Below are 14,612 nucleotides of genomic sequence, written 5' to 3'. Positions count from 1 at the left end.
CAGCCCACCACTTTAAACGTGATGCTTTAAGATATGGAACTGCACTAATTTATGTCTCCCCAAAGAACGCAGTTCATAAATGGAGACCAGGAAAATAAAAGTAAGTGACAGATCATTTTATAGAGTAGTTAAATAGAAAGCATGATGAATATTATGCAGCATTTAGACGGACAAATTGAGGAAGCAGGTTGTCTAAACTGTAGAAATTGAACTGAAGCATCACAACTACTTTTAAGGTTATTTAGTAGTAGTGACATCATAGTTTCTCCAACCTGCAGAAATTCTATCATGGCATTTAAGGGGGAATCAAGGTATATTCCAGCTTTGGCAACTCATCCATGGCATTTCTGTCTGCATCGGTGTGAGTGCATCAGTGGCAGAATGCCATCAGCAGATCTCAGCACAGCTGCATCCTTTATTGTCTGTTTCTGCAGGCAAATGCAGGAGTTTGACGCATCCCCTGTTACCTGGTGTGTGTGTGTGTTTTGGAAGATCTACTCCTGTTCTCACCAACTGTCACTCATTCACTGACGACAGCTGCCCTCAGGAGTTCATGTGTGTGTGTTTGTGATTGTTTGTGTGCATTTGTGCGGCTGCCTGGTGTACGGAGGAACAAAGATGATGAGAGAAGCAGAAGCAAAATGAATGACTCAACTCAAAGCAGCAGAACAAAGCAAAGCACGAATTAAAATGAGCTCAATCAGTCTTCAGACACACACACGGGCAGAAACACACAAATGCACACGTACTCGAGCTGGGATGCATTGAAGCCTGCAGGCAGGGTGTGTGAAGAGTATAAATAGCTCTGCATCCTCACTGATGCTATTTTTAAACCAGGAGTCGTGACTGTCTTAACTGAGGGCAAAACACAGAAGCAACACGCACACAGACAGAACAATACTGTACACGACTTTTCACCAGACGGCAGACTTCTTGGACACTCATGAATAACTAGGCGTCTGTTGAAACATAGCTCTTTCCCTTTGTCAGCTTGTGTCTGTCTTTAGCTGGCTCCCATCTCTCTTTGTCATTCCTGAATGCAAGCCTCTTTCTGTCACATTTTTTCCTCTTTGTTTCATTCTCTGGGGCTCTCTATGATGCTTCTCTCCTTTCTGGTCACACTTCAGGCTTTGTTCTGTGCGTTATTTCTATATACGCTTTGAATTTTCCATTAATGGCCCAGTGAGATGCTTTACAATCTGCAGTGGCAACATGCTGTAAATTTCTGCAAGGTCTTTAAAGAGAGTATGATGGAAAGAGTGACAGACTATACAATATCTCATTGTGCATCGCACCTGAGCTGTGTTAAGTTGTCAATCTGTGTATTGTTCTTTCAACAAAAAACTGAGTATGTAGAAAGTTAAAATACTTTAATTCTTCTGAGCTGCCACCACTTTCATACAGATTTGACGTTCAGCATATGACCGTGTTTGGAAAAATCAGGCAGATCAGAGTTTCTGTCATTCTCAAGTTGACTTGAGTGACTTTTTAATCTGATGAGTGTTTCAGTGGACAAAAGCAGATTGTGGGTGATAATGAACAATATATGTTTGAGCTCAACACCGGTGTATATAAGGTCATCTGTGACATTTGTCGGTGTTTGCCATGTGCTAAAGACTATGTCAAATACTGATCTGAAAATGGTAGATTTAACAGTAAATGTTTCATGACATTAGTACATTTCATTTCTCCTGCTGGCTTACCGATGTTTTCCTGGATTCTTACAGTACGGCCTGATATTGATTCTAGACTTCTGGGTTGATTAACATGTTAAGTGAATGACAGTCAGTGGTTGATGGAACTATTCTCTGTTAAAGTCTATTGTATTTGTTGATTTATTAAAAATGTGAAATGAGATGAAATGGAAAGGGATGCAGAATGTTGGTAATTCACTGAATATGGGTTACTGCCTAGCTAAAATGCACCTCGTTGTCAGATAAGAAAGTGCCTACAGTTGACACAGGAACATTGAAACTAGACCACTGACTGGACAATCAGTTGATCCACATTTCCAGCATGGTGGTATATGATGTCAACAGGTATAAATTTTTTTATCAAATGGTTTAAGAAACATAACAGTTGGCTTACACCATCATAGAACCTTTTTGGGATGGACAACACAGATTTCAGTTTGGGGATGCATTGATCTGTATGAATGCATCGATTCAGCCATTAAAGACCCCAACATGAGTGTGAAAGTGAAAGCAGCAATCTACGTCATCATCTTGAAGTGAAACATTTTCACTTAAACATGGCACTTATAGTGGAAACGTATCTTTCTTTTTATTGAAAAGTATATATTGTTTATCACTTGAATGTGTGTAAGAGTTGAGAAGTTAAACTGAATTAATTTTTTAATTGCTTGATATTGTCTTTTGTTGATCACATATCACTACATTGAATCAAATCAAAATTGCATCAATGCAGACCTTTTGGTATCTGCAAATATTGTATCACTGTCTGAACAATTGATATGGTATTGCAGGTTTGTGGTAAAACCTGTCACTTAAAAGATAAGATAATCCTTTATTGCTCCCCACGCCAGGGGAAATTTCCATTGTTACAGCAGCAACATCTTTCAAAGCAAGACTAAACTTATGTATAGTAATAATAAGAATAATAACAATAGTATGTACAGTATATACAAGAATGAAAAATGAAAATGAATAGATACAGTATTACTATACTATAAATGACAGCAACATAAAGTGGCTTGTGGAATAAATGTAACTGTAAAAGTGCAGATGCCAGCAGTGCAAAGAACTGTTGTGCAGATTTTATCATAGTTTGAGATGATGATCTGATACAAGTCCAGTTTATGTTAACATCAACCAGTGATGCTGATGTTCTAAAGTCTTACAGCAGATGGAATGAATGACTTGCGATAGTGCTTCTTCTTGCAGGGTTTATGTCTTATTGCCTTCTACTCTTAGTTTCAAAATGACCATGTGCACATTGAAGTCACAGCATCTACTCAACACACTCAGCTCCATGTTGTCAAATATTTCTGCTTACAGCATCCAGCACTTAGTTGTGGTCCAACATTCCACTGGCTTCTCACTTTAAAACCAGGTGTGTAGTGGTGCCTGTGTGTTCATGTGTAGCGGTGTGTACGAATGCTTGTCAACATATGCTGTGACTGTGCTCACGCTAGTTTACCTGTGGAGGTGATTATGACTCAGCGTGGCGGGTCACGGCTTGTAGGAAACCAGGGCAGATAGGACTGACCTCTTATCGTGCAGCTCAGCTGATGTCCAGCCGAGGTGTTGATCGCTCTACGCAGTGAGCTGTTGTTTGGATGACCCTAAACAGACCTTTAGACAAGACCAAGACATTGCTTCAAATTACTCTTTGTGTAAAAATGGTCCAATATGGAGAACCCTAGAATCAGTTCTATGAGCCACAATGAAAACTACTTGGTTTTTTGGGGTTTTTTTTGTGGTGTCACATTTTTACTCACTGTGGGCATATATTTCACGGCAATATAAAGTAATACGCCTGTGTGAAAACAGCATGGCTAGAAGTAGAGGGAACTCAAAAATGTCTTCTTTGCAGTCTAAGAAAGTTAAAATTCCATAAATCCTAAAACAGAAAAGGTCATTTTAAAAATTATTTGTTTTACAACAGTAAAAAAAACATGTGCGTTACTTTTCCAAGTGCTCACCAATACTAAGAAAAAAGATGGTGGCTCTGTGTGACAGATATTTTACTACTTCTGTTTTTACTTTGCTTCCATCCTCGTTTGATCTGTGTAAGCACAGCCTGCAGTTCAGCCCAGCCCATTTTTAAAATAACTTCTCATTTGCGCCATAGAGTACAGAATTTTTAGATTTTTACAGGATCTGGAAAATGCAAATTGTTCATTTTTGGCAAAATCCTAAATGAGACATGTAGAACAAAGTCATAATGATGCAAAATCCAGATTTTTAGCTAAAATTCAGGAGTATTTCTAGGCAAAAAGAAAGTTACACATGGTTAGTTCAAGGACTTTTGGAAAGTTGAAAGATGCTTTCTGTGATAAATTTTGTAAATTTAGTATTAACAAAAAGAAAAAAAGCCCTTTAAACCCACTGGTGAGTTTTATGGGTTCATGAGTTTAAGTGAAATATTAAAGTATGACTACTTGTTGCAAAAACTCTTCAGTCTTTTCTAAAACTGTCCAGCATGCATCCTATTTTCCCACTACTCTCTATAATCATAGCTGTCCACGTGGCAGCATCCCAGAGCAGTCTGGTTGGACAACAGCTTCAACACGGCACACATATTGTAAATTCTCCTGCACAGATATGCCCTGTTTGAATCCGTTCCTGTTCCTGCTGGCTCTTGTGAGCCCACATCTGATTCACAGGGACAGCTGTCATGCCAATGTTGGCAAGCCACAGAACAGAGTGGCAGTGAGAGGTGGAGGCTATTCAAGCAGCAGGGAACTGTTGAGGTATATTTCAGGACACATACATACTTGTACATGGACATCTTTTAGCTGTGTTTGCACTCTGTGGCACACATGCATGTTGTATTTTAACAAGATGTAACCAAACTCCGGTATTTGTTCGGTTAAAACAGATTTAGTGCAAATATATAGGGTCACTTAGCACTGTAATACATCCAAATAATAACCATAGCTATTATGATTAAGAACTTATTAAGACTGCTAAAAAGGTAATGAGATTTTGTTTACAGTGTTTGTTTCTCACTTTGTGTTTACGCAGACTCTTAAACGCTGAGGGCATTGTGATGATTATTGTTACTGTTAATCTATTGCATGTTTTCTATTCTTACATCTATGCTTGTGTCTGTGTCTGTGTGTGTGTGTGTGTGTGTGTGTGTGTGTGTGTGTGTGTGTGTGTGTGTGTGTGTGTGTGTGTGTGTGTGTGTGTGTGTGTGTGTGCGCGCGCGCATGTGTCACAAGCCCTTTCTTGATTTTCACTGACAAGCAATCAGTTGGCTTGATTTCAGATTCGAGTGTGCCTGGAGTGTGATTAACGTTAATTAAAGAGGATGCCTGTACATATGTGGAATAACAACAGCCTGTGGAATGGAGAGGTGTGCATAGATATTCTTAATATGTAAATTTGTGAATTTTTCTTGCATTCTCAGATTGTCGGTGGTCGATTCTGTCCACGTCGGCAGGTGCTGGTGTCAGGGACCAGGCATAGATTAATAGTCGGGGATAAGGGAGTGAGAGAAGTAAGCGAGGGCAAGCTAGAAGATCAATCAGAGGTCTCACCTTTTCTTTCATTTGTCTCAATGGGGAACAGAGAGCACAGCCAGCACCTGTCTACTGCAGGGACACCATTACACTACAGACGGACACACTGACAAAGAGGGGGATGGAGACGATGACGGGGAAATCATTCAGAAACACCGACTCGTAGAGCGGAGAGAGAATAAAGGGTTTAAACATGGAATAAAAGAGACAGAGGGAGTCTGTTCTCAGGAGACAGCCACGGTAAAGTTGTGTTAAGCTGAGATCAGAGAGGGGGATCAGTCCATGTATCCTCAGTGTGCTGAGTGTCATGTTTTTTGCAGCGGGGAGTCGATAAACTGCCATTCTTCTTCTCCCTAACACACCACTTCTCCCTCGCAAGCAAGTGTTCATCCTGGCAGAGGCAAGCTGTGGAGTGTGGAAGTGAATATCCAGATTTTTAAAAAAGCAATACTGTGTACTTAGGCTGACCTTTTTTGTAAATAGTTTCTGTGACAGTGATAGCCACTGAAGAGATTTGTTTTCTGTTTTATTCAAGCAAACTAATAATCATTCTGTTTGGTATTAATTACACAATATGCCAGGAGAAAACAACCATCCAGGACAAAATATGCACTGAAACACGCTCTGCTACCTGACATGTGTGTGTCTGTACAGGATGTAGACGGCCCTGAATTTCAGGGGAAGTTAGTTGTGGGCCCAGTGCAGCAGTATTTCCTGGAGAAATTATGTGTTTGTTACGCAATGCAGTGAGGAATCCTGTGAATGGCTGATACTGGAGCGTTTACTATCATGTCACTTCAGATGAAGTCCAGTTGGCTGCTCCTCATAGTGCCTCAGGTTACACTGTGACATGTCCCCATGCCAGAGTGGAATATAGTTTGGAGGAAGTAGACTACATCATTTAGCAGGCTGTCTGCTGGCTGCAACATCATACTGGCGTATCCTAGCAACCAGTTTAGAAGGAGGGCTCGCTCAGGCAAAGCTTCGGTTCCAGCTGGTGATCTCTGAGGAGTGTGAGTGTGTGTCCGTGTGTGTGTTCCTGTGTCTGTTAGCTTGCCGGGATAATAGATGAGTGTTGTAGAAATGAGCGTGCTGGCTCAGTCCTGCAGGGAAGATCAATATCAACTATACATTCATCTCTAATTACCACAGCGGAACTTAGAAGGGATCTCTCTCTTTCTCCTTCCTGCCCTCTTGCTCTCATTCCCCAGCTCTCCTTAGTGTTTTTTTTTTCTTTCTGTCATTATCGCCCGCTGTCTTTCTATGACTTTTTTCCTCTACTTTTAAATCTCTGTCTGTCTTTCCATGAATTTCTTCAAATTTTACAATTATTGGTCGTTGTGAAGTGAATAAAAATGTGTCCAAACACCTCTGTACGGTACATTAGTTGCAGACCAATAGTTTCATATTGCAATTTCTCCACCTTTGTATCAGCGTGCTTTTTGTGTGTGTTTGTGTAAAATTAAATCTTTTGCTCTTGCCCTTTCTTCTCCCTCTATGCACACTCCATTGTATAATTTATAACCCAAGAACATAAAAAAAAACTAAAACCCTCACTGTGCTATATGGCCCTTTGTCCTTTTTGGTCTCTTTTCAAGACTCCACAGACTCCACAAGCTCACCGTGATGACAGCTCAGCTTGTTTTATGACAGTATTTGACTGATTTAGACCCCATTCTTTCTCTCTCTGTCAGTGCTGAGCATAGGGGAAGGAGGTTTCTGGGAAGGCACGGTCAAAGGGAGGACAGGATGGTTCCCTGCAGACTGTGTGGAAGAAGTTCAGATGAGGCAGTTTGACCCACGGCTAGGTAAGATTTCTACATGCACACTGACACACATACATGTGCGTACTGTGCACTCATGCTGTCACAGTCCAGCAAGCTTTGATTTTGCTCCAATGTGTTGTACTTGTGTTTGGTTGGAGAGCTGTCCTTGGTGCTGAAGTAAGTCTTGCTTTATGTTCATGTCTCAAGGGATATAGTTGTTATTATAAAAGTAGGAATTAAAAATGTAAATTAACTGAGAACTGTTGACTTTTTATTTTGTTGTGAACCGTCTATGCCCTGATCAGTGTTTAGATTTTCAAAAGTATTTTCAATTTTCAGCCTTTTTAATTAACCACCTGTGTCAATTACAGAACTTCTCTCGGTGAGATATCTCTTGTCCAGCCACCCCCTGCTACCTAAAATTAAATATTGATCTTATAGATAAATTCTAAGAAGGGATTTTAATACTCAGGAAAATATCAAACAACAAAACTATAAAAGGGCAATGACATTTGTACATCTCCAGGAGATTTGCATATTATCTTGAAAGTTTATCCACATAAAGTGTACAGAATATGCATATATCGCCCCTCTGGCAACACAGATGTAGTGTTATTTTTAAATGAGTCAGAGGCAGGGCAACTCGATGTTAGTTAGTAGTTACTTCAGCTGCCAGTTCCTTGTTCGACTGTTGTTAAAGCCAAAATGTTGCCACGTCAGTCCTCTGTTCTGTTTCCACACATTGTCTGTATATCTGCACTGTATCTCCAAAAAAAGGCAAAAAAATAAGACATTTTTTTTCTTCAGACAAGACTGGACTTAGACATGATTTTTAAGCACTTTTGCCTAAGAAAGGTTTGTAAGTTGTATCTTATGCCTCTAATAAGTTAGTCTAATGCTTATCTATTAACTGTCATGCTGCACATAGCCCATGTATGTTGCTAAAACACGTAAAACCAATAATCGATTAACAAGTTGAATTAATTTATTGAACAACAACATCATTTACATTCTGTGTATGTTCAGCTGTTTGTCATTATCAGTAGCATATTCCCACAATAACATGCAAAGTTAACTATTTACCTGAACGGCACCAACAGACGCTCCAGTTCTGCAACAGTCTGTTTTCCTCCGAATGTTTAAGGCTGGTCTTTCCTTTTCATTAGTTGACATTTGCCTCCCATGCTGACTGCTGACGGTCTTGAGCTTTCCAACAAAGATTGTCAAGCTTTTAGGGCCACTTCATTAGAGCCTAATTAAATGCAGGTGTTCTGGAAAGGTCGGACAGTTTACTCTGTATTAAAAACATGTAGACAGGGCTCACATCAAGGGCCATTATTCAGGATTTTTAGCAGCAAATTGCCGGTAAACATTTCAGAATTCACTTGTTTATTTGTTTTTTATTCAAAAAGTTAGTTTTTAAGTGTTTTAAATTCCTCATTATTATAAACTTGCAGTGTAAAAATGCTGGTGTGGTATCAAGCTCTCACACACACACACACACACACACACACACACACACACACACACACACACACACACACACACACACACACGCACACACACACGCACACACATGCACACACAAATTTCAATGTGAAGAGTTTACCTGTTAGGTGTTTTTAAGCTAATAAAGCCGCAGCTCGAAAGAAAACACCATTCCCAAATCTACCCACACTGTTAAAATGTGATAACATCAATCTGTAAGCATTCTGGGAATCGTGTCACAACATTCTGTAAATTGCTTTTTTCTGTAACCCCATCGGCAGAACCTGTCTCATCAACTTTTACATCAGTTTATTTCACACAATGTCTGCCAAGAGCCACCTGAGAATGTGCCTGGATGTGAGTTTCAGATGTTTTATGATGGCAAATAAAGCAAGCATGCTTATGCGATATACGCAGAGAAGCTTTTTTTTTTTTTTTTTATTTGATTTTTTTGAGGGGGGCGGGGGGTTATTATTATGTATTATTATTATTATTATTATTATTATTATTATTATTATTATTATTATTATTATTATTATTATTATTATTGTTTTCATTATTATATTTTGGTTTAATTTTAATTAAGAATTTATTTTATTGCATTGTTTTAACTGAGAATTTATACAGCTATTATTTCGGCAACAATTTTTTTTTGTATTTTAGTCATTTTTTTTCTCTGTTAGAAAAATCATCAGGCTAGCAAAAGTTAATATGTAATAATAAGATGTTTTTTTAACATTAATCCCTGATGTTTTAGAAAACTGAAAAATAGTTTACCAGCAAAATACACCATTGCTGGAGTAACATGACTGAGTGTTGTATCGTCTATGCAAAAAATACACAATCTAGAATAAAAACAAAACCAAAAAAGTCCACCACATAACAATGAAACAGGCCTGGACTAGCGCTCACAAATAAAATGCATACTGTTTTATGTGCATCATAAATCTATTCTGACCATGATGATTCCCTTCACTGTGATGGATTTCAGTGTAAACATTTGAAACTTTGTAAACAACTGGGAGTACATCATGTTAATGTGACCATGTCCCCGTTTAGACTGTCATTTAAATTAGCAGATGGCACATTTCGTTTGCTGTGGTCTCAGGGGCAACAACATGTGCAGCTCTGACACTGAGATTGAAACTCTGTGCAGCAGCTTCATAAACGAGTATCGTGAAAACCATCTGGTCATTGTGTGGAAAAAGTATAGCAAGATACTGCTGCGGGTACATATATTGGAAATGGGACAAGAGCATTTTTTTGTCTTAAATATCACCCCCTTCCTTGTGTGTTTTGTCATGCATCTCCTGGGACCTATTTCTGGAGCAGTTGGGGCATTTTCCCCTTTCAAAGGGTTGTTGAGGGATTGAGGTTACCTCAGAGTAGGTGTGAAGAGATGAGAAAGGCCGGAATCTCTAAATACCCCATTTAAATGCATTGTGAGAAAAAGATAGGGGATGGTGGGAAAGAAAGGGCTAGATAGCAAGGGAGATGGATGGTGGAGCATACTCTAAAAGACAGCAAAGTGGAGATGGCAGAGCGTGTCTTTCATAGAGGTGGAGAGCAAAAGAGGGAGGGAGGGAGATGGGTCTGATATTGAGCCCCACTCACTCATAAATCCTGAAAAACTCAGAACCCTCAGATGCCTATTTCTCGGGGATTAAAAGTATATTCTGCCTCCTCTGTCCTTCCTCCCCTGCCACTGTGTATAGCTGTTTTTCTTCTTGTGTGCTCACAATTACATTGGCTTGTAATGATCCAAAATAAAGCGAATTATACAATGCAATATATTTGATATATCATTGATTAACATACACATTTCTGAATCTACTGAGGCATTCCAAAGCTAATTTCACCCTCATCCCTGGATTCATCAGCGATGATACGACGGCGCAACAACACAGGATGACACAATAACATACACACTGAGACACACTGAACTACACACAGAGTTGTTTATTTGAAGGCAGGCATTGAGGCGTCACTGACAGTAAGGGCAATATGTCTCAGCCTACTGAAGCAGGAAAAACAGCCTTGTCTACAATTAAGTAACCCAAAAACTGTTGAGCATGCTCTCTCTCTCTCTCTCTCTCTCTCTCTTTATGTCTCTGTGTCTCTCTGCCAGTCTACATCACCCATTAGTCATGACTCTCAAAGTGATATCTCTCTTTATCTATCTCTGCCTCCATCTCTTTTCTCTGCCAGGTTTGAAAGAGCAATGATGAAGGGGGTGAAGCAAAAAAAAAGTGCAAGCAGTTTCAGTCTTGGAGAGGGAAAAGGCAGGTAGAAAGCAGCGACGGGGAGACAGGGGATGGGAGAGAGAGAGAAAGGAAGCAGGTGACCATGTGAAAGAGGCAGTTTAAACCATCACTGACTCTCTTGGCTGTTATCTGTCACCACACTGCTTTTCTCTCTCTCAGCACGGCCAGAGCTACCTGCAGCCAACAGTTCGTCTTCAACCAGTGCTTGGGGGGACAGAGGAAGGGAGGTGAGACAAAGGCAAAGTGTAGAAGTCAAAGGCACAAAGAGAAAAGATAGCAACAAGGAGGACGTGAGCAACTGATAGAGAAAACTAGGGTGAAAATCAAAGACTATTGATTGAATTCATTAAGAACACAATGAGTGATGCAGTGGTGAGCTGCTGATGTGTGTTGGCGGGGTAAACGGTGTGTTACTACCAATCACTACTGTTGAGGGGAAAACAGGACAGTGCTCTCCAGGTTTCTGAATAATTTCTATAAACTTAAACAGTTGTTAAACCCATATACATAGTCTATAAAACAGAGAGCGTTTGCTACCAGCCGACTCCCACTCACACATGCGCTCAGCACACATGCTGCTGGCCTCTATCGGGGGGTTAATAGTAGATGTTTACCCGTGGTAATGGAGGGGATAATGATGTGAGTATGAACTGCTCTTCCCTTTCTAATGATGTAAACAAATTGCCATGCCACTCATTTTCAGCAATGGTTCTGTTAATCTGTTGGCTACAATCTGTTGGGATCTTACAGCCCTCTGGCCAAAAGACCCCCCCCCCTTCCATGCTGCTATCCCCCCTGACAAGAAATCGACACGCTGCAGCCACATAGACAAATTCCCCCTAATGGTAAATGAAACAGCAATATATTTTTACCAGCCATAATTCCCATTCTATGGCCTTAATTTTTCTTTCTCAGCACCCTGTAGTGTTGAATGTCCTCCAGGAACTACATGCGCGTGTGCACACAGGATAATAATGCACATTTTTCTCATTGATGGGATAAGCAAAGCTTAAATATTTTAATGGCTTTATATCTTAACAAGCGTGCAAACTTTTCTTTCTTTTCTTCTTGTGCTCATTCACTCCATTCCCTTGCTCTCCTCACATCGCGGCACAGTTGAATGACTCACAGCCGCATGAATCAGCCCAGTCAGATCCAGCCTGAGCTATTTTTAGCCTGCCCATTAAGAAGTTTTGGAGTGTGTCTGCACTCCCCTAGAATGCTTAAACATCAGTGTTGCTGCGGCAGCTGAGACTGACATGAACGGAGCACCGGCATGGAGGGGAAGGGATGTGAGGAGCGATGGGGGAGATGCTGCAACAGACTGGGGAGGGATCATACAGGAAGTCATCTGGTCCAAACTGTTCGCATAGTTTCCCATTTGTTTTGCAGGTCTTTTTCACTCATGTCCGAGGTGCAAGGTCAATAGCTACAGTGATGGATTTCTGTAATTATCCGAGCCTGTTTATTGACAGTGGTAAAAAATGACACTGTTTGACCAAGCAGTATAATTCACTTCGGCTTTGTCATCTTAAAAGGCTGACTCTGAGGCCTGTGCTGTAATGATGCAGTTGTAAATACGGTTTAGCTTCCAGCGTATTATTTAAATATCAGAATTAATCACAAATACTCATGCCATGTTTTAGTATTACATTGGAAAAACATGCTGACAGTGCCTCATTAGAGAGCCATTGTGATACAGGGTTGGCAAACCCCAGGGGAATCAGCACACAACACTGTACACATGGAACAACATGTTCCACGACTGAAAGCTGAAACACAAAAGCTTGATGAAATGTGAAACGATAGATAGAGTCAGTGATTAATGAATCATGTCTGCTTGGGAGATGAGTGTTCTTGGAGCATCAAGACAAAGAGATGGTAAAAGGACAGCTCTGGAAACAGAACCAGAAGATGCTCTAGAAGTCCTTGTGGAAACAATAAAGGAAGAAAGAGAGAAAATGAAATAATAACCATGCGAGCATCACAGCTTATATTTTTCTGACACGAACCAAATAGCTTATGTATGAATTCTATAATGGTTGGGTTTGCATTTTTCATTTAGTGGTAGAAGTCAGTGTACAGCAGTGTGAAGCCTGTTCTTTAAACGTTCTGCTATGAAAATGAGTAGTCCGAGGTCAAGGACATCAGCTGCTGATCAGCTGTTTTTTCCATTAAGAAAGATGTTCTGTCGTCTGTTTTGCTGTTGTCAGCACCTTTACTTTATTTCTTTTCATAAGCAAGTATCAATATTTCAAGTAGAATTAAATACAATTTCAAACATGTCAGATTTTTTTTAGAAAGACTTAAAATTAAATGCAGAAGGCAAAATGTAGCACATAGGAAAATTTAAGCTATGGATTAGTCTGCTAACACAGCACTATCTTCACTGCTTATATTTTTCCCCCTTTTTCCCCACTATCCCTTTACCTCTCGTCCTTTCTCATCTCCATTCCAATGTCTCTTTTCAGTTTGTCATGTTATCAGCATTTCAAGGAAAGGTCCAATCGTCGCCTTTCATGCCAGACTGTCACCCTAACACGATGAATATGAATGTTTTTGTGCATTAACAAGGCCAGTCACACTGAAGACATGTTGGTAACACCTTCTTCCTTATCACACCTTTCCCTCTGGCTCGCTGGAAGAGACGGGAAATCACTGTTATTTCTGCCCCCCCTTTTATTTTATACCTTTTTCTAAACCATGTGTGTTTAGGCTTAAGAGAAGTGCTCAGTGACACCTGTGAAGTGCATAAAAAATGGACTGCATAGCCTTGAATGCTTTATAAAGCAACATCTGCCTACCTGGTTTAACATTAAAAAAATAGCTATAATTTCATTATGTATTTTAGAAAGATTTGTGTTTTCACTAATGCAATTTTGTGGATTCTATCTGGTCGACTGGATAGTTTGGATTAAAGAAAACCTCTTTTGCTTTGACTGATCATCACTGTCATTTTAAAGGGAGGGTACTTAAAAGACATAAGATTTTTCTCATCCATTACACTGAAATCTAAGATTATGGAATCATGGAAACCAGAAAGCTAAAGACCAAATCTGTTATAAATAAATAGAATTTGAGTAAAATCACAAATGTTGCTTTGATCCTTCAGTGTGTTCTCATGCCTTAATAAGCCTCCTTGGGCTCTCTTATCACTCCCCTGCAAAGATTTATTACAGCAGCAATCCCACATTCAGGCATTCTTGAAGGTTAAACTGAGAAATCTCATAAAATAACAGCAAATTATTTACGCTTCAGTGACAAACTGCTCTCAGTTAACTTCTCTCATGGTTCGGTAATTAGCCTGTACAGGCCCAGATTGCAAATCGCATAGTGAGTTCAATCAGTAAGTCTCTAGTGACGACTTGTAAAATCGGGAGTGAGTATGCAAATGCTGACACAACAGAGCGACACGTGTGCATGCAAATGGACAGGCTTTTTTACACTTGTATGCTTATGCACACGCACACACTTTAGTTATTGTCTATATTCTGTGTGGAGTCAGCAGATAGATTAGCATAGCCAACTAATCCATCTTATTAGAAAGAGAGAGAGAGGGAGAGGAGAAGAGAGACAATAAACCACAGGTTGGAAGACATGTCTTTGGTATTAAAGTTTAGCTGAGTCAGTGTTATAGACTGGTAGTTCAAGAGGAGTCCTGCCATTTAACCCTGTAAAAAAATCTACACAAAGTGTCCTGCAGTGACATATCTCAAGGTGTGTGTGTGTGTGTGTGTGTGTGTGTGTGTGTGTGTGTGTGTGTGTGTGTGTGTGTGTGTGTGTGTGTGTGTGTGTGTGTGTGTGTGTGTGTGTGTGTGTGTGTGTGTGTGTGTGTGTGTGTGTGTGTGTGTGTGTGAGTGCATGTAGCCCCTTTGGTGGCGTCAT

The 14,612-nt window shown here is 40.0% G+C and overlaps 1 protein-coding gene across 1 annotated transcript in view; it reads left to right on the top strand.

Moving 5' to 3' along the window:
• The window catches only part of shank3a (SH3 and multiple ankyrin repeat domains 3a), a 226,061-nt gene that overhangs the window by 191,685 nt on the left and 19,764 nt on the right, over window positions 1-14,612 (top strand). Inside the window, exons 20-22 of the mRNA XM_055009172.1 lie at window positions 6,904-7,144; window positions 9,572-9,692; window positions 10,887-10,954. Coding sequence (XP_054865147.1) covers window positions 6,904-7,144; window positions 9,572-9,692; window positions 10,887-10,954 — 430 coding nt within the window. The remainder of the gene's footprint in view (window positions 1-6,903; window positions 7,145-9,571; window positions 9,693-10,886; window positions 10,955-14,612) is intronic.

This window comes from Amphiprion ocellaris, chromosome 3, assembly GCF_022539595.1.
Source record: "Amphiprion ocellaris isolate individual 3 ecotype Okinawa chromosome 3, ASM2253959v1, whole genome shotgun sequence".
Taxonomy (NCBI): Eukaryota; Metazoa; Chordata; class Actinopteri; family Pomacentridae; genus Amphiprion; species Amphiprion ocellaris.
Note: the sequence above shows the minus strand (reverse complement) of the source record. Positions and strands in the feature narration are given on the sequence as shown.